Source organism: Pararge aegeria, chromosome 5 (genome assembly GCF_905163445.1).
Source record: "Pararge aegeria chromosome 5, ilParAegt1.1, whole genome shotgun sequence".
NCBI classification, from domain to species: Eukaryota; Metazoa; Arthropoda; class Insecta; order Lepidoptera; family Nymphalidae; genus Pararge; species Pararge aegeria.
Window position 1 is genome coordinate 7,380,078 of NC_053184.1, and position 24,896 is coordinate 7,404,973.

General features: G+C 33.8%; 2 protein-coding genes across 2 annotated transcripts in view; one reads left to right on the top strand and one right to left on the bottom strand.

Annotated features, from left to right (window-relative positions):
* LOC120624030 (monocarboxylate transporter 7-like) overlaps positions 1–10,268 on the top strand; it is a 28,053-nt gene extending 17,785 nt beyond the window's left edge. The window contains exons 3-9 of the mRNA XM_039890339.1: positions 4,552–4,695; positions 5,756–6,028; positions 6,490–6,646; positions 7,519–7,666; positions 8,545–8,689; positions 9,236–9,424; positions 10,107–10,268. Coding sequence (XP_039746273.1) covers positions 4,552–4,695; positions 5,756–6,028; positions 6,490–6,646; positions 7,519–7,666; positions 8,545–8,689; positions 9,236–9,424; positions 10,107–10,225 — 1,175 coding nt within the window. The 3' untranslated portion in view covers positions 10,226–10,268. The remainder of the gene's footprint in view (positions 1–4,551; positions 4,696–5,755; positions 6,029–6,489; positions 6,647–7,518; positions 7,667–8,544; positions 8,690–9,235; positions 9,425–10,106) is intronic.
* A 3,823-nt stretch (positions 10,269–14,091) lies between these two features.
* On the bottom strand, positions 14,092–24,653 carry LOC120623650 (cytochrome P450 4g15-like). The gene is made up of 12 exons (XM_039889801.1): positions 24,565–24,653; positions 22,473–22,704; positions 21,847–22,044; positions 20,425–20,607; positions 19,331–19,400; positions 18,981–19,107; positions 17,948–18,134; positions 17,648–17,760; positions 17,405–17,473; positions 17,096–17,264; positions 16,166–16,351; positions 14,092–14,455 (listed from the first exon to the last, which is right to left on the bottom strand). The coding sequence occupies exons 2-12, from the start codon at positions 22,681–22,683 to the stop codon at positions 14,277–14,279; spliced, it is 1,692 nt and encodes a 563-aa protein (XP_039745735.1). The 5' UTR covers positions 22,684–22,704; positions 24,565–24,653; the 3' UTR covers positions 14,092–14,276.
* Between the last annotated feature and the right edge of the window lie 243 nt (positions 24,654–24,896).

Genomic DNA, 24,896 nt, shown 5'->3' on the forward strand with positions numbered 1-24,896 from the left:
AATCTAAGCTGATTGAGTAAAGACGCCGATTTATGACTGTCAATGGCAAATCCATTCATCTATATCGTTTATTAATTTGACCGATATTCAGATGGCAACAATGCCAAGTACAGTTTGGGATAAGGTTACATATGAGATTCGATCCTATCTAGACAGAGAGTCTACGGTTAAGATTAGTGTGCCTTGAAAAACTCTACCTCGTTAGCAGTAGAGCTTTTTTTTAAAAAAAAGTGTGAAGTGTTACTATGTTTATACTATTTCTACAATTATATATCAATAATTATAACTATATAAAAAAAGTTGGATACGCTACTATGGACTGGGTCTATGTCAACTATAAAACTACTGATAATTAAAAAAAAAAGATTGTGTTATTAAGTCTATCATCATATCTCATAGAAATAGCAAGGGTAGTCATACTGTTTGTGGAAAAACTCAATATACACATTCTGTGTATTACTGAGCATTGGCTCACTGGTGCACATCCAGCAGTTATCTTAAGGAATTTCAAAATGTCAAGTGTGTTCTTCAGAAGGACTGCAATTCATGGTGGGTCCTTAATTTTTGTACACAATAATATAACTTGTAAGGAGCGAAAAGACATAGTTAGTCTTTCTGTTGAACGCACTGTAGAACTATCTTGTGTGGAGCTGGAGCGATTTATAATAGTGTGTGTATATCGTCCCCCCTCAGGTGATTTTAGCCTTTTTGAGGATGTAATGGAAGATGTGCTTAAGCGATTGTCTGTATCCACAAAAAAAGCAATAGTATGCGGGGATTTTAATGTTGATATTTTACTTAGTAATGCAACTACGACTAGGTTGCTAAACTTATTTAAATGTTTTAATTTAAATTATGCTTTTAGTGAACCTACTAGAATCACAGCAACCTCAGCATCGTGTTTAGATAATATTTTTCTCAACTGTGATATCTTAGGTAAATCGATAATAACCAACTTAAGATCAGATCATTGTGGCCAACAAATTACTGTTTTGAATAATATAAACAAAGATAAACATATCGTCAAGTGTAGGCCGATAACTAAGAGCAAATTGACGCGATTCAAAGGTGAAATATCATCCAAAATTCCTGCCCTTGTCTTTAAGAACGGTCATCCTGACAGCATTTATGGTACGCTCTTTAATATCATAGAAAATGAATTTAACAAAATATTCAATTTCAAACATATAGATTTCAATAAAAAAATAAAGTTTAGCGATTGGGCAACTATTGGCATATACAAAAGTAGAGATAATTTGTATGAGCTCTATAGTGAAAAACAATATAACCATACTCCAGCTTTCCTACAACACGTAAAAATGTACTCTAAAACGTTTAAGAACGTTTGCTTTCATGCTAAGTCGCTATACTTTAAGGATCAAATCATAAAATCGGATAACAAAGTACAAACAACCTGGAAAATTGTTAATAATGAAACTGGGAAAGCTAAATCTCGCAACGTAAACTTTGAATTAATTATTAATGATAATAAAGTTACCGCTGACAGTGAGGTTGCAAGTACCTTTGAAAACTTTTTTCAGAGTGTTCCTATTTTGTTGACTGATTCACTTAATTCTTCACCTACTGCAGCTCAGAGTTTATTGAGGAACAACGTTAATGAGTGCAACGTTTTATTTAATTTTAAACATATATCTGCATATGATATAATAAAGAATTTTAAGTTGTTGAAACAGAAAAAAACCGGTGATTTATGGGGTATGTCTGTAATGGTAATATCTAACATTATAGACGTTATTGCCCCTTACTTAGCCATACTTTTTAATGAATGTGTTGATAGAGGTACTTTTCCAAATTTAATGAAACATAGTAAACTTATACCTCTATTTAAATCTGGCAATAAAAACGACATTAACAATTACAGACCCATTTCAATCTTACCAGCTCTTAGTAAGGTCTTTGAAAAAATTATATTAAATCAACTTTTGAATCACTTCAATGTAAATAACTTACTACATCCGGAGCAGTACGGTTTTACTAAAGGTCGTAGCACCACGGATGCAGGCGCTAAACTTTTAAAATATGTGTACGATGCCTGGGAACGTTCGCAGAATGCCATTGGTGTTTTTTGTGATCTATCCAAAGCATTCGATTGTGTCGATCATAAAACCTTGCTTCTTAAACTAGCCCATTATGGTATCAAAAACGTTGCACTAAATTTGGTTGCCTCTTATCTCAGTGACAGAACCCAAAGGGTTTGCATAAAAGACATTAAGTCGCAGGGGTCGGCTACGTCAATGGGTGTCCCACAGGGTTCAATCTTGGGTCCCTTTCTATTTTTGGTGTATATAAATGATCTACCACACCATGTCAGTGAAACCTGTGACATTGTACTGTTTGCTGATGATACATCTCTAATTTTTAAAACTGATAGAGGTAGAGACAACTCTGACGATGTAAGCCGTGCTATGTCGCATGTGTCGCACTGGTTTACTGTCAATAATTTACTTTTAAATGCAAAAAAAACTAAGTGTGTGGAATTTATTTTACCAAATGTAAAGAAAGTTAATAAAAATATAATAATAAATGGAGAATCACTAAAAATGGAAGATTCCACAGTTTTTCTGGGCATGACCTTGGATTGTAAGCTTCAGTGGGGTACCCATATAGATACACTAGCAGGTAAACTAAGCTCGGCTGCCTACGCCGTCAGGAAAATTAGACAGATTACTGACGTAGAAACAGCAAGACTTGTTTACTTCGCGTACTTTCATAGTGTGATGTCTTACGGGATCTTATTATGGGGCAAAGCTGCTGATATTGAAACTATATTCATATTGCAGAAAAGAGCTGTACGGTCAATATATAAACTTAAATCACGTGAATCGCTCCGTGAAAAATTTAAAGAAATTGGTATACTTACGGTAGCCTCACAATACATTTATAACAATATAGTATTTGTAAGACAACATATTAGTCTTTATAAACAAAAAGTGGATATAAACAGTCGACTTACAAGAAATGGTCATAAATTAGTGACATCTGCATATCGTCTGCGAAAGGTGCAGAAGTCATTTGTGGGATTGAGTATACGCTTTTATAATATGATTCCTAAGGTAATTTTGGACCTACCAATCCATAAGTTTAAAGAATGTGTTAAAACACATTTATTACAGCGAGGTTATTATACAATTGATGAGTTTCTTAATGACAAGGTTGCTTGGAAGCACCCGGCTCCGCTTTCATCTCTCACAAGATAGAAAAATGAATGTTAAAATATAAAATGTAAATTTTTGATGTTGGAAAAGAGCAACTGCTGAGTTTCTTGCCGGCTTCTTCTCGGTAGAATCTGCCTTCCGAACCGGTGGTAGAGTCACTACACACGGACAGACTTGACGTTTCAAAAGTGCTTGTATTAGGCCTACTTGAAATAAATGAATTTTGAATTTTGAATTTTGAATTTTATCTAATGGCCCTGCTGCTCATTCCTGCGCTCATAACTAATCAGTACTATCAGTTATGGCACCAACTGACTTGAAAATTGTACTCGAGACTACATAGACTACATAGTTTCTAGTGTACTTTTTTTGGTGCCCAGTAGTATGGCATAGATATGCCATACTGATACATAGAATATGAATGAAAATATATTTACTCAACACAAATATTTTTAAGAGATATATACACATGAAATGTATTGATAAATTTAATTTGAACGTTGTTATTTTGAAGTTTAATAATATTTAAAAAAATCTTGGTTTATCTGCGTCAAAAATACGGCCAATAGCTCTCGCACTATCTGTTAATCAATACAATGAAGGAAGTTATTTCAAAAGTAAACAATCTACTTACTATAATTCTTAAGACATATCCGAGTTGCCTCGTTGATCTAGAGGTTAGCATGTTCAATTACCTCCTCGGGTTCGTTCCCGGGTCGAGCTGAAACCTGATAGTTTTTCAAAATCTCATGAATGCAAAGAAAGACTGTAGAATCAAACTAACAATTAGGTAAGGGACAGGATGTGTCCTCGTGGGTAGAGAAATACCCCGTAATAGGTATAGGCAGTTGGCTACCGTTTTCCTATTCTAGGCTCTAGTGTTAGTGCCTCAGAGTTATTGTTATTTCCGGGTGTCGTCTACCCGCATTAGAGCAGGGTGGTGGTTACACTAACAACTTTTTTTCTTCAGTACGAGAATATTAAAAAATAAATAATAGTTTACAAAAAACTAAAAAAACACGCTTTTTATAGAAAACCGAACTTAAAAATAGAAAATAAATATTAATAAATTTAAATTAAGAATAGTGTTAAAAATTTCAATAAATATAAATTAATATAGTGTGAATAAAAAAAATATATATATATTGTAAAAAAGGCGTGGGGTGCATGGTGTCAATAGTTATAAATATTTTATTGACAGATATGAGTAGAATCATTATTATTTTGAAAATATCTTAAAAAGCACGCGACGCTTTTTTTTTAAAATTTTTTTTATTCACACTTTTATTAAAAGATAGGAGGCCTGTGCCCTACTGTGCGACGTTAATAGGCTAATAGTGATAATGCTTATGAATATTTTTTTTTAATCTTTCAGGTTTTTTAAGTGGGATTGCCCTTAAGAAATATTCGTTTCGCCAAGTAGGATTAGTCGGCGCTGGATTATTTGTATTAGGTGATATATTAACCATCTTCGTAGAGAGGACATACCAACTTGTGTTCACTTTTGGTGTTATAAGAGGTAGGAATTATTCTGTTTACTTATTTTTATTACAAAAAATGTTATTTTAAAGTGACTAACAATTTGTAAGTTAAAATAAATGCCATGTAAAATTAATACTTAAGGATTTTTAAATGTTATCAGTTTGTCAACCTCTTCAGAATAATCTACCTGGCTCGATTGTTAACGTCCTGTTAAAATCAGTTCAGCTGTTTCAAAGATTAGACCATGCAAAAAAACAGGCAGACAAAAAAAATTAAAACGTTTGTTTAGAATATGTTAATATGGTTCAAATAATTTTGATACGGCAAATTAAAAAAGAGGCAGTTAGGTATTTCGAAATCACAAGCGCTACAATTATTTTATTTGTTTTTTATGACATGAAAATATATGATTCATGTTAAGATATTACTAGCTGCCTCAGCGAACTTCGTACCGCCGAACAGTTAATGAATGTTGGGGTACCATTTTGCTGAACTTACCTTAAAATTTGACATACGTAGACAATGAACACAAAAAAGGTTAAGTTCAATACACATTCCATACACTTTAAGTTCTATTATATTATCCAAGCTGTATGTACTATAATTAGCTATGTTTGCAAATTATAGCTGGAAATGCAAACTAAAAGTAATTGATTGACAACAGTGTGGTGAGTATGAAGTATTTCATCATCATCATCATCATGTCAACCAATCGACGTCCACTGCTGGACATAATTCTTTTGTAGGGAGTTCCACAATACATGGTCCTGGGCCGCTTGCCTCCAGCGGCTCCCAGCCGCTCGCCTGGTGTCATCTGTCCATCTCGTCGGGGGCCGACCTACGGCTGCGTTTACCCCAACGTCCATATCTTCTCCGAGCGATGTGCCCTGCCAAATGCCACTTCAGCTTCGCAACTGGTTGAGCTGTGTCGGTAACTCTAGTTCTTCTACGGATCTCCTCACTTCTAATTTGATCTCGTAGAGATACTCCTAGTATAGCTCTCTCCATCGCCCGCTGAGTGACTCCGAGCCTTCTTATGAGGCCTATAGTTAGCGACGAATGAAGTATTTAAATATAATTATTTATTGTGTTTACAGGTGCAGGCTTCGGTGTAATGATACCAGTCAGCTTTACAGCGTTCAATTGCTATTTCACAAAGAAACGTACAGCCATGATGAGCGCGAACCAAACTATGAGCAGCATGGCGTCCATCACATTCCCTATAATGGTGACCTTCCTGCTATCCGAGTACGGGTTCAGATGGACCCTCGCTCTGATCATGGCTGTGGACTTGCACTTGGTGTTTGCGATGCTTGTCATGCATCCGGTTGAATGGCATATGATAAAAGTACCGGGATGTGCTGAAGTTGGTAAGTTAATGTATTTGACGATCTCCCTAGCGCAATGGTGAATGCTGTTGTCCTATGAGAAGGTGCTGGATTTGATTCCTTCTGAATTATTGTTGTCTGTTCTGGTTCGAGGCATCGGCTGTGGCTTGTTACCACCTTACTTATAAAGACTCGCCGCCAAGTGATACAGCGTTTCGGTACGATGCTGCGTTGAAACCGAATACCTAACAGGTCAGCCAGCTACCATCTCAGAATGCATCTTCATTCACCACCAGGTGAGATTGTAGTCCAGGGCTAACTTTTAGTGAAACAGAAGGGATTCGAACCGGATGACCATGGCTAAATGTGTTGTGCAATTTTTTATGGCATTTATGGCATAGCGTTGCCCTGTTTCTGCATGAACGAACCCATATCTGACGCGTTTTACCAGAGTCTTAAGGTTTTGCGAGATTTTCTTTACTGATCTTGTGTGAATTTTGCAGAGCTCTCACCGGATTCAGAATCGAGAAGCCCCAAGAAAATAAAATTAAAAAGCGATGTCTATGATGAATCAGCTATCAAAATGTTACCGGGAGACGACGATGCTGTAGAAATTAAAACTACTGCTCCCCGGCACCAGTCTATTCAAAAAAGTATAATGTAAGTAAATAATCAGCTTATGAGCGGTCGTATTAAAATGTTTGTTTGAGAAATGGCGCATCTCCGTCGATCGATACACCACATGCGAGGCAGTGAATAGTAAAATAAGCCAGGTGATTCTCACCAGCGTGGCTTACTGACCAACGAAAGCTTGCAGAGCATAGGTCTTCTCTTCAGGGTTTAAGGATAAATGCAAAACGCTGGCCAAGTGCGGATTGGAAGACTTCACAAACTTTTCAGAACATTATAGATATGTCTTAGGCATGCAGGTCTCCTCACGATATTTTCCTTTACCATTAATGCAAATGATAATAAATTAATTTAATTAAATATACGTTTATAACTCCGAAAAGCTACGTGCCCGGGATCGAACTCCGATCCCCAAAAAGGAAGCCGAAGCTCCTATAGGTACAGCTTCTACAGCACTAAGCTACCGCCGCTTTTACACCAATTACATACGCGCCACGAGATAATAATGTCTAGCATTAACTCTACCTATTTCTAGGATATAACACGAGCACATGTGCATACTCATTGTCTCGTGGTGCGCATCTTAGCTCGCAGTTGTAAAGTAAGCCATGAAGTTCATCAGAGCTCGTCTGGGGTAGTTCACAATGTTTATTTCTGACGCCATCACACATTATTCTTAACGCCTCAGGTTTATGGACACAGGACGGCACTTTGCTAGTTGTTTCTTGCATGCCCTGTTAATTTGCTCGTGGGCCATATGCTAGGTAAATCAGATTCCGTCAGAACTTACGTGTGAATGTATCATTAAAAAAAATCCCGATTTCAGAGTGCGGTCCGCCACTGTCAACTCAAAACGCGCCCAAATACATCGATTAATTCAAAAATTTGTGATTTTATTACAGGAAAGTAATATACGATAATGTCGAATTAGATTTGCTTAAAGACCCTCGTTTTGTGAGCACATTAGTGGGGCTGGGATTTGCTTTCGTGTCTGATGTGACTTACTTAGCGATGGAGCCAATGTTGCTATTTTCATATGGATACACTAAGGTAAATAATAACTCGTAGTTATATAATTCCTAGTTGTATAAGTACAGAAATCTACCAGCTTTTGATTTTATTTGACCTATACGATTCCCGTAAACAGGTCCGCAAACCTAGCAATTACAATAAATACATGAGTTCTACACCTAGATGACATATTAAATTCGAGATTTTCTCATGGTTAAGTAATTGAAATTATAAACTGAATTGTATCAATAACTTGTTATTACATTAATTTCAAACTGATTTTTATCAAATTCAAAATTCATTTATTTGCATGCACTTTTGAAACGTCAAGTCAGTCTGTTTGTAGTGACTCTACCACCGATTCGTAAGACAGATTCCACTGAGAAGAGCCGGCAAGACACTCAGCAGATTGCTCTTTCCTAACATCATTTTATAGTTTAACAATCTTTATAATTTTTCTGTTTATCATTGATATTGACTAATAACATCATTATCGGATTGTTTAAACTATTTTAACATTCATCGATAATTACGGTTTTATAGATACATAATAATATCGTATATTTATATAGCATACCATCGTTAAATCGTACCAACATAACTATACTATTATTCAATGAATTATCCAATTTTTGCATTATTTGTTTGGATACCCAAAAACTCTTTGCAATCGTTTTTTTGGCAACGTTATATTTAATGTTTGTTCGCGATAGCTTTTTTTGAGTTGAAAGAGTGGATCGTCATTCATCAGGTAATACAGGAACGTTTGGTTAATATCTTCATCAGAATATTTGTATTAAGGACGAATCCATATAACATAACTGTGTACTATCACGTAATCACTTGAAATTTGTCCAAGGAATCTTTCAACGGTTAGGATTCAATAATTGGAAATATAAATTTTTCATTTATTTCAGATCCAAGTAGCAACATGCGTTATGATCGGCGCCGTGGCTGATCTGATGGCAAGATTTGGTCTTGCAATATTTACCTACTTTTACAATGTAGATAGTAAAACGATCTTCTTTTTTGGAACTTGTGTTACAATGGTGCTACGAATAGGTACTTATTTTATATCATCTTATTATATATTCGGCTTTTTAAAATAGATTGTCTAATCTTACTTTTGTCATACCCGTAATCTATCTTCTTAAAAATATTTAGTTAATTACGCGATTTGAAAGAACTTTAACATCTGTCTGTCTCATCTAATTCCCCAAACTAAAAGTATAACACTTGTCAGAACGAACCCCTGCCTTTATAAAATAGCAATTGCTTAGAAAGTCCGTCCCAAAGATAATAATACGCTACATTAGCCAAAAATATTGGCTGCATTCCTACTACGAACTATTACGAAACTAAGTTTCATTTGCGGCTCTATAACGAATATTTATTCACTGTATTACACATTACATTGACAACTAATTTTAAATCATTATTTCCATTAATTGAAATGCTTAATTAAATTATTTCCTCATTCATCACAAAAGTATATACAAAGTTGTTTATTAAGGCAGTCTAAACACTTTTTTACGTAACATGCTTTAGATCATCTCAAATTTCTAATTTGTCAGTAATTAAGTTAACACTACTTTTTCTTCTTTTCAGCATTGGTATGTTCAGATAACTTGATTTTTGTCGTTACAATAACCGCAGTGTCAGGTTTAGTCAGATGTTCAGTGCAAGTGCTGTTTCCTTTGGTTTTAGTAACGGCGGCGCCAAATAGATTTCCAGCTGCATTGTCTTTACATATTCTTTTCTCTGGATTTTTGATGCTCATGACTGATCCGTTAATAGGTAAATATTATTATTTTTAATTTTTTTCTTCTCGTTTAGTTGCGTATTGGGTTTTCTGCCGAAAATTCTCACACATTCAAAAATTGTTATTAACTCATTGGAGAGCACGATAAACCATCGATTCCGATTATTATTGTCTGTCTGATAATCTTCGTATAATCGTCTTGATTCGCATTGGAGCCACGTGCCTTTCCTCTAAATACCTCTCTCCTTAAAAGAGAAGTCCTATAAGCAGTAGTGGGACTCATAATGATGATGAATACCACGATGATCTTCATCGCTTTGTGACACGTCGACATGTTATCACTGTGATTTTATTTATCGAAGTATACGATTTTTTTTAAATAATATAGTTTTTGACAAAAAAATAATAAAGTTAAAGCAAATGATCTCGTTGAAGAAAATACATTTGCTTTAACATTAAGTTTTAGATATTTGATATAGTTATTATAGATATGTTTTTTTTACAAAGCAATATTTGACCACCTTAAACATACGAATCGGGGTCCTCGTCAAGACAACTAAAACGACGTTTTGTTGTCAGGGTCACCATCCAGCGCTATCAACAGATCAGACCCATGTCATGTATCGCATTATCATCCAATTTATATTTGCCGAAATTTTAGGTTAGATGGTTTAACTTGCAAGATTTATATTGAAGTAAACATTTTTTCTTTTTCAGGTATAATATATGAGACTACAGGAAGTTACGTAAACTGTTTTATAGCGATGAGTTTTTGCTGCTTAGTGTGTATTGTGCTTTGGACTGTGGACTATTTTATCAGTCGCAAACAATCTTAGACAATCTTAATGATACGATTTTGAAAGACTTTAGAGGTTTCTACATACAGTGCCTATTCGTTAAGATTTGGAGAGAGAGTATGTGTACTAAACGTTTATAGAACGAATATTCCCTCAGATAGTTAGGTGACCACCTATAATATCTTGGGCTGCCAACAGTGGCGTGCATAGAGGGTATACGCATAGAGGTAAATGAAGAAAATCTCCAGTATGAGTTATAAATACTTGAGTTTAAGCTTTTTATAACTCTTACAATGCCTTTACATAGGATGTTTATAACTCGTACTGGAGATTTTCTTCATTTTATATCATCTGCACAGTGGCGTGCATAGAGGTTATGCAAAGGGTATGCATATGGTATAAAATGGAGAAAATCTCCAGTGCGAGTTATAAAAAACTTAAGGATAGGCATTGTAAGAGTAATAAAAAGCCTACCCTTTAGTAATTATAACTCGTACAGGAGGTTTTCTTCATTTTATATCATCTGCATGCCCTGTGCATACCCTCAATGCACGCCACTGCATCTGAATACCCTGCGCATACCTCTATGCACGCCTGATGCCAATCGCCATCTGTACTTTATAATAAAGTATTACTGAATTACGTTATTTCTATATATTTTACTTTGTAGTAGTATAGTCCACAGATACGCACTGGGACAGTGCAGCGTGGTGGACTACGGCCTAAACCCTTCTTATCGCGGGAGGCGACCTGTGCCCTTTAGTGGGCCTGTAATGGTTCGATACAATGATAAATTTGTGTGTATGATATATAAGCGGCGATAGCCTTGTGGCCACAACACTGGCCTCCCTTTCGGGGTGACCGAATTCGATCCCCGGCGCTAAGTTATCAGAGTTTTATGTGTTTTTTAATTTAAGGAATTAAAAATGTCTCCTACTTTAACGGTGAAGGAAAATAACGTGAGGACACCTACACGTCTGAGAGTTCCCCATATCGTTGTCAAAGGTGTGTGAAGTCTACCAATCCGCAATTAACCAGCGTGGTGGGCAATTACTGCCAAACCCTTTCTCATTCTGCGAGGAGACGTGAGCCTTTAGTGGTTTAATAATGATTAAATATGAGAAATATAGACTAGACAATTGGGCGTGCAAAGGCGTTATTATCGCTTAAGCGATCTCATCCAGACAACCTTGTGACGTTGAAAAGTTTATTTGCGTTAGACGTTGAATAGTTTTAATATACGGAAACTACTAGCGCAGCTTTGCTTTAAATCGATTAATCATCATCATTAGCAGCCCACTACAGAGAACGGGTCTCCTCCCACAATGAGAAGGGGTTGAGGCCATAGTCCACCACGCTGGCCCAGTGCGGATTGGTAGACTTCAAACACCTTTGAGGACATTATGTCGAACTCTCAGGCATGCAGGTTACCTCACGATGTTTTCCTTCACCGTTGAAGCATGTGATATTTTAGTTCCTTTAAACGCACATTAGTTAGAAAAGTTAGACGTGCGTGGTGGGTCGGCCTCTCGAAAGTGAGATCGAACTTCTACCCAATGGGCTATCACCGCTTCGAAACGATTGATAGTTCAGCTTTATTATGTCACTTTTTCAATTGGTGCTAACTAGTGGCGATCCCTACCGTATAGAATTACCAACTATTACCTACAATCCGGAATGGTAAATAATGAATTTTGTTTAGATATGGAAATGTACTGAAAGTTGCGCTTTTACTCGTAGCTTTCGTTTTTGAGTACAATAAAAACTGGCAAACACAATATATGGAAACGTCAGTATGCAAGTCTGACTTGCACTTGAATTGTAGTTTTATATATTAGTGGTATTGCAGAACAAGTTTTAAATTTTGTATAATTTGTAAGCTATAAAAAGCTAATCGGGTCTGATCTGGTGATCTTCTACTACGTCAAAGAGGCGATTAATGCTTCAAGCCACATTAATCGCACCAAATTTAATTGTTATAAAATTTGTTTTATTTTTTTATTGCAAATAGACTTTATCATTCTGCTATGTTCTATAAAACTTTACCAATCTACTTCTTTAAATAATATGGATAATTGGTCTGGGATGCAGATGTAAAATATTGGATTTATAGGCGTTCGTTATGTAATATTATTAGCATGTAGAATCTAGTTCACTATTTTTGTTAGGTTAGTGAAGTGATCTATAATGCAAAATATTTTGTTTAATAACCGTTATATTAAAGCATTGTTAGGATATCTCAGTTTTGTAACTGATACATGCATTAATGGACAAAGAATGTTGTAAGATGTGTTTTTCTTTATAAGAAATAAAAAATAGCATGGTTTTTTATTTTTATAAACTAAATGATTATAAAATCTTTAGGTTATTCATATTTAGAATACTATAGTTTATATTAAGAAATGGACAAAGAATGACTTAAGTTAGAAAGATAAAGTACAATTCTTATAATTAATTGCGATTGCGATTAATATATTCATTTCATAGAGGGTACTTTTTTCTTAATAATAATAATATTATTTGCAAAATTTCAGGTGTACAGAGCATGGTCTTATTAAAAATAAAGATACAACCAAGTTACAGTCAACCACGAATGGCATGCAAATGTTGTATATAAAAAAATAGAATTGTCATTGTTACTATTAAATTGTATACAATAACGTCCGTTTTCTGTATTCAATCTTTCTGTAATCCGTTGACAAGTTGCACAGTAAAGCAGTTATCTATTAAAAATCAATTGAGTATGTAAAATTTAATTTGAAGATTATATTTGATCAAATTACGAATAAGTGTGATGTCAAGTACAAATTAGTCTCATATTATATTCTTAAAGATAATCGTTTACGGAATAAAAACCTGTATCCAGGCGCCATGTAAATAATCGCTTTTTAAATGATATTGAATTTTTTTAAGTCAACCGGTACCTTATTTTAAACTTTGGTACACACTGTATCACTACTTTTTGTGAAGTAAAACACTTTTTCTGTAGCATTTTGAAAAACTTTTGAAGAATATTATATTGTGAGATAGAGAGTCTATGTGAATGGTGATATTTGCCATAACTATTTTAAAACTGTTACTTGTAAGGTAGATTTTAACGTAAAATTTGGGATGCACTTTAGTTCTTGGGAAAATAATATCTACTCACTTGCTAAATAAGATTTAGTGATAATTTATTTTAGTGGCCTTTTTAATTTTTGGGTATTCAAATATATTTTTGAGTAAGAGAAAGTCTAAATCCACAAGATTTATTCTGAAATGATATATTATGTTGAAAAATCGCACTTAAAAAACGGCTATACCTACCTATACATTGTTTTACATTTATTCAAAATAATATAGAAATGACTAAAAATGTATTGTCTGACAACTGGAAAGGTACGGTAAAAATAATTAGAATTAATTTAAGAAATATTTTATTATATAAACACCTAAGATATGAAATTGAATGTAAATAGAAATAAAATTTAAATATGTTTTTACAATTAAACGTTTTGAACCACAAATGAATATTATGTGTCACATATTTGATTGTCTTTAAAAATATATACTAACAATTAAATACAATGTAATTAGTATTTTAAACAAAATGTACATAAACTTTAGATATAATTGAACTATGAATTTATATAATATATGTGTACCTACTTACCTACCTATTCATGTATTGTTAAAATTATATAGTAGGTACTCTCCTATACTAAAAAAATATATAAATTAAATTGTAGACGTAAGTAATATACCTAATATTATATATATGTTAACATATAATTATTTGTATTTACAAAAACTGGGCGAACACCTTAATTACTAGACTACAATAGGAATTCACCCAGTGCCCAGTTTTCGCATGACTTCCAAACAATACAAAATAATTTATAATAATTATAAAACTCATTCTTACAGCAACAGTTATATAAATATCAAATTAACGAAATGGCATGTATATTAAATAATAAAATGTATATAAACATTTATCCGCTTATTATGTTAACCCAAACATTTAAAGGGTAGTTAATAATAAGTTTGGTATGCTCGCTTCTTGCCAGTAGTTGCCGTTTCTTTTATGTTTAATCTAAGCTCCTGAATTTTAAGCTGTAGACGGAACCCTCTGTCTAGGTTCGATTTGAACTCTAAATCCGTCCGTCCTTTTCAGGATGATGTCAGCTTGAAGGACAAACTGGTCTTCAGTGATATTTGACACCATTTTGTAGTTTCGCAAGATTGTTGAGAGTAGGATTTTCAGCTTCAAGATGGCGTACTTGCGACCTGTAAATAAAAATGTGTTATTTTTTAAAAGCTTTTTCTATATCTATATATATAATATATAAAAGGCAAAGGTGACTGACTGACTGCCTGATCTATCAACGCACAGCTTTAACCACCTGACAGATCGGGCTGAAATTTTGTACACAGATAGTTATTACAATGAAAGCGTCCGCTAAGGAAGGATTTTTGAAAATTTCAAAGAGGGTTAATTGGGGGATGAAAGTTTGTATAAAATCCTTCATTTATCAATTTATTTTTCGAGTTAACTCCATGAAACTTTGATTTTAGGTTTTCGATTTAAAATAAAGAAATACGTGTTTCACATATTTCAATAATTCCAACTCTATGATGATGAAAGTTTTTATGAAAGTTTCTGATTTTTGATGTAATTTACCTTCATATTTTTCTAGTAGGACAATTTTTTTTATAAAACCTTTGTAGTTAAAATTTTTCAAATCTGACTTAACGTGAGCGAACCCGAAAAGCTAGTTATAAATTAACTTTTTATCCATATGGTCGGTCTCCCTATTGGGTCAACTTATACAACACATACATATTATAATTTTTGTTATTCTCTGGTCTGGTCTGGTGGAAGGCTTTGACCACCAAGCGTTTTAGCGTTCTATTACGATACCGTTTAGAAACCGTATAGAACCGTATAGAAAAAATTATGTATTATAAATTATTACCATCCTACCATTCCATTCTTACCGTTACCATCTTATACTGCATCTTTTCTTACCACCAGAATAGATTACAGTCAAGTGTTGTAATTAAATAAGAAATATTCGTATCGAAAGTTCTATAACTGAATTTCTCAGCCCTATGCTAGAACAGTCAGGGTGACGAATACTCATCAATGGTCTACCAATTGATTGGTAGACCATTACCTAGGTTCCGAGCCAGTACCAAAAGCTATATTCATAAGGTCTAGGTCAGAGCGCTTTTGCGTAATAAATATATAGGTACCTAATTATTAAATAAATATGCATAATAAAAGAGTTATAACTTAATTTTCGTGGCTAAACAGCATTTCTTAAAAATAGTAAAACAGGTTCCTACGGGTGGGTATTTTTACCTAGTAATGGATCGTGAGTTTACCTAATAACGTGAGTATACCAAACGACAAAATAATATCTAAGGAATAAATAAATACTGACTCTAATCGGCTGATAATTGATAATTATCTTTTCAATCAATAAACCTGATTTGCTGTCATCTCGTCACGAGTTCGCGTGCTATGATTTAAACTGATTATTTAGTAGATTCTAAGTGTCTCTTTTGCTTTAATTGTAATAAAAATAATGAATCTGCATTTTTTTTTGTTGTAAAATATCTTATAGTGACCTAGACCTTAAAATAGAATATAATCTGTGTGCAAGAAGGCTTACTCGTACCATGAGTACCTACTTGTAAAGATTCCAAGAATATCTTAATAAAAATGTATGACTTTTTCTTAATTTATATACAATCTATTTTTTTATAGTAATAATTGACGGGCAAAGCGGATGGCCCACCTGATGGTAAGTGGAAAACTATCGCCTATTAACCGGGCAACAGTTCACAGAGCATGCAAGGAATGCATGTAACCTGTAATAATACCGGCAACGTAACACAGCGCAGTGGCAGAAACAAGTATGGCGGTATGACAAACTCTTTCTCAAAAATATATTACTGCTAAAAAATACTTTAAGTTCTCCCATTATTTACCTACGCAACTCCTGGGTCCAGCGCTGAATGGGATATAGCTGTAGTAATGTCTATTCTGAGTATTCTCTGGTAAGAAGTTATCTGGATCAAAAACAGTGGGGTTTGCGTAGTATTTAGGATTCCTGTGAATCTTATAGGTGCCGATGACCACAGTCGCGCCCGCTGGAAGGACGTAGTTGTTGGTTGCTGAAAACAAAGGATTACTTAATATTATTTACGTTAATAAGTTGTTGCTGTGTTGGTAATATTATTATGGTAATAATTTCATAAGAATTCAGCAAAATATTTCTCTAACTTATTTTCATAAAATATTAAAAGTACTACTACTTTTTAATTTTCCTCTAGTACTATCCATTATTTTGTTTTCGTGGTGTACAAATAAAGTATTTAAATAAATAAAATAAAAGATAGACCTATGTTAGGTACATAATTTGTATACCTACCTATATTTTAAAATGAAAGTTATATAAAAAAAAATCGAAGAGCCTTATCAATTTATTAACTCAAAATTAAAACACTGAAGCTATTATACATTATGTACGCATTGAAAAAAAAATAAAAAAAAACGCATTCAATGAGTTATTTAAAAAGATTAGATTAGTCGGATTTTCCATTAAGAAACTCGAGTTATCCTGGTTTATATTAGATTTGCATAGGAAAACTAATATAAACCACGATAACTTAGTTCCTTACAAAATTATAATATATTCTATTTATAAATTACGGGTTCGATCCTAAACTTATCTCAAATTGTTTAAGCTTAAGAGCATGTAATTATAATGTAAACCGATACCAAGAAAAAAGACTGTCTTCAAGTTTGAAGAAAATACGTTATAATTATAAGGAGAAGAAAAAGAAGGTATAATGTAACCGGAAGCATAAATCATTAAATGTTTGTTGTTTATTAGGTGTTCATTTTAATATACTTACAGATCTTAACGTCGTGGTTTAACTTCCTAGCAATCATCGGTACTGGTGGGTACATTCTCAATGATTCGAATATAACTCGTTCCAAATATTTCATCTGAAGAGTATCCTCGAAAGTGGCAGGGCGGTCCGAGTCACCGAAAATGGAGTAAATTTCATCATACACTCGCTCCTGTGTTTTAAAATTATAGGTTTGATAAATGTTCAATAGGTAATAAAAAAAATGTTTTTGTACATTTTGACTAATATATTTGTCAATACACACTGCTAAATTGCATAATGTGTTTTGTAATTTATGAATTTATACTTTACCTGGATTTCTTTGTGAATGCCAAGGAGGCAAAGGACGAAGCTGGACCCAGCTGCAGTTGTATCGTGACCCTGTTGTTAGAATTTTTTTATAATACCATTGATTAGAATATAAGCAATATAAATTCAATTTAAACGGAGAAAACGGACGGGCTTGTTGGAACCGCCACATAAACTTATTTAGAAAATACTGTTGTCAAATCATTATTAATAATAAACAAGACAAATTCAATCGGTCCGACTTGCCTCAAACATAATAGTATCCACTTCTTCTTTGATTTCGTGATCGGTGATCTGGTTTGTTCCATTTTGAGCTGACTCTAACATGAGATCCAAGAAAGCTAGACGTTTCTTTACACCTATTGTCAAAATAAAACAGTATTTATATAAACACTAAAATAGTACAAAAATCACAGTTGACTTCCATAAATTATGAAACTTATTGACGGGTTAATTAGTTAATTTCGTATCTAGTAAAGGTATGAAATTAACTTGATTTTGAGATATTTAAGAAGTTTACTTTTAAGATGTCGGTTATCTACTTACCGACGTCATTCTCATCATTGAAGTCCAAATCATCACGGTAACCCTTGAACACAGTATCGGCTAATGTCTTAACATTATTTGCTAGACCGGTGTCGTCATCACTTGACTTCGACAATTCTTCGATTGTAGGTGGAACGATTCCTTTTGCCTTATTTTGCAAGTATTTCTCCTTCTTACTTTTTATTACCTGCAATTTTTTTACTTTTAACGAATTGTAACGTGTAAAATATTAATTATTATTAACACCTTCCTAAAGGTCCCAATCCATCTAAAACTAGTTACAGTAATACCCCGCTTTACGCGACCCCGTGATGCGCGGTTTCACTATAACGCGAATTTCATATTTCGCGCTAAAATGCCCCGCATTATGCGAAAGAGTACGTTTAAACGTTATGTAGTCATCAACTACTCTATGGTGGTCTTGACCGTGTGTCAAACAATTAAAAACAGTGTTAGGTGTTACGAACGTATTCTACAAGAACGTAAAAAAATCTACCCAAAAGAAAATAGATGTATTTTTCAGTAAAAAATTATTAATAGTATGTATGCATGAAGTGTTCTTAGAATTAAAGTGATTGATTAAAATGATTCATATTCGTGATTATTTTGTATTGAATTTTGACTCTGTATAATCATAAACCTCGATATACGCGAATTTCAGTTAACGCGATTTTTTTCTGAACGCATCCCTCACGTAAAGCAAGGTATTACTGTATATGTAAATTTTAATATCAAATAATTCTAAGAAGTATTGATACCAACATTTACGTTTTAAATATTACTTAGAATGCTCAGATTAGAAACTAGAAAAGAAAATACAGAAGAGTTATTAGATCTTAACCAATTATCCAAAAGTTACTGCTCGAATAGAGTAACTGTTTATTCATTTTCTGTTTTTTTAGAGAGAGAACCATATGTTGACCACTGAGCTTAGTGAGCTATTAAAACAATAATTTGGACGTTCTGGTTGTTAAGAAGGCTAACTAAAATAACCGATTTTAATATTTTACATAATGATAAGATGTTATCTCACTTTGTTTGTTAAACCATGAATTATAGCCAAGAGTTTCTTTTGTTTTTCGAAGAAGGACGTGAACTTGAAAATTGCATCAAAATGCAGCCAGAATTTGTAGTGTCTTTGATGAATAATGTCACACATCCTGAAAAACAAACAGAAATTTACAAATCTTCTATTCAAACAAATCTAATTTTCGGGTGCTAAAACGATTTGCTTTCACTGATATTGATTCATGCTGAGGCATTAACATCTTTAAACAGATTAAAAGGACAGAAATAATATAGCTAAAAGAACTTTTGGTAGGTAGTGAAAACGGTCGTTCCAGCACATGTTTCCAACTTGTATCGACAGCATTTTAAACTTACTTCATTACGGCCATGGCGTAATCAAAACCTGATTCGTCTTGAGTTTCCTTTGTGATGCCCATTGCAGTTTCTAGCAAAATAAAAAGGTGAAACGTTATAAATAATAATATAATCTAATATTATTAATATGGGTAACTTATTGTTTAAAGAGTTGTTTATAAAATTATTTGTTTCAGTCACAGATCCCTGTTTTTGTTTAAGACTGTTTTGTTTTCTCTCTATTTGGTAGATTATAGTAGTAACGTGTGCTAACCAGTACTGGTTTAATCTTATAATTATTAGAGTATATATTTGATGTTAAAAATATTCTTCAGTCTGTGCATATAGCACCAATACATAAACATTGTCTCAATAAGAAGAAAGCTTAGGATGGAAGAATTTATAAGTTTAAGTTTAAGTTTTAAACTCTACTAAAATTATGAATGCAATATTGTTTATTTTTCTCCAGTAATAGAGCAGTGTTTATAGACCCGACGATGAGGTGCTTAGGAATATAAAAGCAGATAAAAGTACCATCTTATGCGCAATCCTTATGTCAACTTTCTATGCTAAAGCGACCGAACGGTTTTTAATGTTATTTCGTACCTATATAAGATTGTGGAGTAGAAGGTTAAAGATCATATTTTTTATAGCGTATAACCTACTTTACTATCTTCTACTATATAAATAGAAAGTAAGTCTTTATTTCACGTAGCAACTTTGGCATTTATGATATAAAAAGCAGCATATTTGTTAATCTAGAGTATAATCTGTATTCATTATTAAATTTTAGTCAAATTGGTACGGTAGTTTATGTGTGAAAGAGTAAAAAAACATCCTTTCATGCATTCTTACAAACTTATATTGTATAACTTATAATATAAGTATCAAATACGAAGTAAGATATAGTAGTTACTTGGGGTATATTGCCATTGTTTTAAACAAAAGCAGTATTATTTTAATATGAGAGTTTTATAGGACATATCTTGGCTCTACAATAAGGATTATAACTCTGAAACAAGAGTGTAAAAAAATATTAAAATAATACTGTTTTAAGCTGTAGTAAGCCTTCCATACACCAAATAGTAAACACGATAACTTATGAGAATATTTACCCAAAAGGATGTCAACAGTGACACCGCTCATGTAGTCGTGGACATCAAACACCTTTCCAACTTCTCCTTTCATTTTATCAACGACATTTTTGCTGTTCTGGTTGAAAACGTTCACGAATGACTTGAGGATGTTAATATGGAATGTTGGAGCAATCATTTTGCGATGAGAACGCCATTTTTCACCTAGTTAGAAAATATTAAATTAAGTTATCAAGTTTGCGTCCTGCCTGCCTCAAATCACAAGGCACGCCTGCACGGCTAGCATGGGCAGGAGACAATTATCTCCCCAGGGAGAGAATACAAATGTGTCTTCTCCCACAGTTTTATCAACTCTCAGAGCACTGGCGCAATATCCAAATAATATATTTGTAAAAATAAAAGGGGGGTAAACTTCTAATCTATTCCTGGTTCCCGTGCTTTAGCTGTCGACGCGTTAATTATATCCCTTTTCAGGGGATATAATCGGGGGATATATTTCTTGTCTCCTGCCTGTTCTAGCCCTTCTGCAGGGCCAAGCAGGAAGCAATCGGCAGGGTGATTTCGTATCTCGCGACAGGTTTGCGACAGGCGTAAATCTTGCAATCACTGCTGTCAAACGTCACTTTTCCATACAATAAATAAAAAAAAGTGACGTTTGACAGCAGTGATTGCAAGATTTACGCCTGTCGCAAACCTGTCGCGAGATACGTAATCACCCAGCGGGTGGTAAGTGGACAGTTATTGCATATAAACAGAGTAGTAGTAGAGCTTGTTGAGGCAGATCACGTCCGGGGAAGTACTACTGCTATTCTTATTTCTGCTATCAAGCTGCATTGCTGTCGCCAATCTTTTGTTTTGTCGTTAAGTTGCTCCGGTCTGAAGAACATTCTTGCATTCTTCTCAGTTGGTTGCAGATGGTCTCCCTCGCATACTCCACGAAGTGTTTCTCTGTTAGGCGACCGGTTTATAGTTTCGCGTTCTTCAAATTGCCGCCCTGTGTCTATCAACTTAAGGCGTAGGTGTTAAGTCTCATGTTCTGTAGTTACACCAGCAACCTCTTTAGACTGGAACATAGCAACGCTTCTTGGTGGCTGATATAAGCATAGCGGTAATAATTCCCGTGACGAGCCCTTTTACTACTATACCATATACAAATACAATTATAATTAATAATTGATGGACCAAGCAGATACACAGCAACACTTCCCAGGGCATGCAAGGAACATATCCTGCAAAGTGTTTCCCGTCTTCATGTACCTGTAACTACACCGGCAACCACGACCTTCAAACCTCCATATAGTTCATGTACACAGGATTGCAAGATGCTGCTTAGGGGAAGAAATAAGCATGGTGATAGTACTTTTGTGACAAGATATGTCACAAAAAGCTCTTCTAACTAACTGTTTATTTTCTATCTTCATAAAATAAATCCATTTAACTTACCGGAGCTGATGAGTAATCCCTCCCCAAGCCAGGGCTCGAAGAACTTGTATTCCGTGGCCTTGTCAATATGAACTTGACTGTTAAGGATAACTTCTACATCGTTGGGGTCCGTCAGGAAAATGAGCAGCTTTGATCCTAGCCATGCTCGAACTACATTCCCGTAGTAGTTTGAGTATTCCACGGCTACCCTAACCAGTTCTGTTGAGAAAGAAAAATCGAGGCATGTTGAATGTTGTTTTTATGAATGAAATCTTAAGTTAGCGTGTCTAACTTAATTTTTATGTTAGTTTGCTTAGGACAAATTTTGCAAATAAGTTTTAAAGTAGTTTTCTCCAATCGACTGAGCTTAAGTTTTGCATATACGTTTGGTTCAGAATACAAATTCTGAATTTAATATGGCGGGTCAATTATTTCTTATGTACATGAAAAGCGTAACATCATTTTTGGTTCCACTTAAAAGAAAAATTAAAAAAATTGTTACTAAAATATGTTTTAAAGCCCGCATTGTAGAGTTAAAGCGCCTAATTGAAAATATACTATGTAGGGTATTTTCTTTGTTTTCTGGAATTGTTTAGGTTTGATTAAATATAATAAAAGTTAATTCGTCATTATGAATAATAACTTACGTTCTGGGCTTTTGCCCCAAACCAAGAGTGCGTTGCCGAGGATTGGTAGTGCAAGGGGGCCAGGAATTTTGTTCCCCAGTCTATAGAGCTTGGACTGTTGCTGCCATCGGTAGAATAGCCACAAACCAGTGGCGATCAGGACTAGGGGGTAGAAGATCAGCCGAGTAGCATTCAGGTGGTAGTATGGTTGGATGTCTTCGACGACCGTCATTTTGCCGAACTGTGCCGATACCTACCGTTACAATTGAGTTAGGTTCAGTTAGGTTACATTAAAGCTAACTTTAAACTGTCAGTTTAGGCATTTTGGCGGTAGCAGGTTGATTATAATTTATATATTATAGGTATTATTGTTTGATGATTTGGTTTGGTTAGTGTAAAAACACAACTCTACCTACGTAGGTAGTACATTTCTGAATTTATAATATTTTTTTTTTTAAATAGCAATTTTGATTTGATTTAAGTTATAGGTAGTCTTTATTTGCTTAAATTAACAGTATTTTTTGTTTGAATTTTTGTCATATGGGTATTTGGCCTGAATGCCACCATTATATATTATAATGCTTTTAGCATTATAATATATAATGGTTTAATAACTTTTCTAAGTAATGTGCGATTTAAGCAATTAAAATATCACTTGCTTCAACGGTGAAGGAAAACATCGTGAGGAAACCTTCATGCTTAAGAGTTCTCCATAACGTTCTCAAAGGCGTGCTAAGCCCATCAATCCCCACCGGGCCAGCGTGGTGGACTACGGCCTAAGCCTGATTGTCGTCGGAGACCCGAGCCCTGTAGTGGACCGGTAATGGGTTAATATGATTATGATGGCGGTGATTATCAGTTTAAAGAATGAATGAATGAATACACTTTTATTGTACATTACATAAACATAGTAAAAATATAAGTAAAAATTTAACCAAAAGTTTATACAATTTGGCGGCCTTATCGCTACATAGCGATCTCTTCCAGGCAACCAAAGGCGTTAAAAACACCTCAAGGATGGAGGTAGGTGGTGCATTTAAATATACATGCATATATACCTATATATATACAACAGTTTAATCTGAAAACTCAAAATTTTTTGTGGACATTACTTAAATTGAATGTATTTCCGTGTTTGCTGAATTCATTAATTATAAGAAGTCATATTGTTTGATTATTTGTTGAGCAAAAAGAGGTACATTTGGTTACTTAAATTACAAATAGATAATTTTATCTGCAATCCTTCGATGTTTTAAATTCTGAATGTGGTTCTTACTTACGTTGATAAGTTAGGTCAAAAAGATTGGTGAATGCTAATAATAAGAAAAGACAATCAAATGAATGGACTGTCTAGCACAATACGATTTTTATAAAAAAAAAGCAACAATACTAATCAGATAATCTTCTATGAAACACACACATTCGAGCACCCACTGCTATAGCGGTCTTGCTCCTTTGATGATACCTGTATAATGCGAACAACCGCATCAAAATCGGCACTAAAGTTATTGAAACAGTTTCTGCCGAGTAATATTTCGTACTTAGTTTATGTCAAAGTCCGAATTACCTTCAGATAGTTTATGGTGTGCATGAAAACTTTAACAAAAAATAACTAATAGGTTAGGTCACATACACACACACGCACATATAACTTCTGATGTCAAACTCATTCTACGTTTTGTTGTTGATAGAAAAATTAAAAGTTTAAGTTATGGCTAAAAAAATATATTTTTTTTAAATCTTGAAAATAGGCTAGATAATTGTGAAGAAATAAAATAGGCCGTTAATACGGCATAATCATTGATCACTATTATTACATAGTATTAAGTAATATGGTATTAAGTAATTTTAAAATAGCTTCTGTTCATTTGTAAGCTTTCATAATCTTACAAATTAATACTGAAAGAAAAATAATTAAGAGAATATATCGATACAAAGTGAGATGTTAAAATAAAATATATAATTAATAATAACGTCAACCTTCTTGAACAACGCAATAACGATATTTAAATTATTTTTCAGTAAAATTATGTTCTTAAGCTTGCTTTAATTTAAAAAATATTATTTCTTAATTAATAGGTAAAAATAACTATTTTGGCGGAAAAAGTCTTACCCAATATTTTTTTTCAATAAATCCTATTTGGGCTGTCTTCTTCACTCCACCAACATTAATAAAACTACTCGAAATTGATATTCACTTTGGTTAAGTACAGTTTTTTATAATTTCACCAGTGTGCTCGTTCCAATTCAAAATAAATTAAAATCGGTGTTAAGGCGAAGATGTGTGCTACGAATTACTAAATGTATTTCCGCCTGTCTTGCACAGTTTTACAAACTTAACCGAAAATGTCCCATAGTAAAAATTACTGTTACTGACTCCTTGCAAAGACGTTCCTGTGAAAATTGCGTCAAAATCAGTTAAGCCAATCTGAAAACAAACTTCGG

Bases quoted from the DNA above. Each gene is read 5' to 3' on its own strand.
- LOC120623650 (XM_039889801.1), bottom strand. From the start codon at position 22,683: ATGACGGTCGTCGAAGACATCCAACCATACTACCACCTGAATGCTACT. The intron at 17,761-17,947 runs GTAAGTAGATAA...TTTTGACAATAG, and splicing joins CAATGATGAGAATGACGTCG to GTGTAAAGAAACGTCTAGCT. The intron at 16,352-17,095 runs GTAAGTATATTA...CTTTGTTTTCAG, and splicing joins AAACCACGACGTTAAGATCT to CAACCAACAACTACGTCCTT.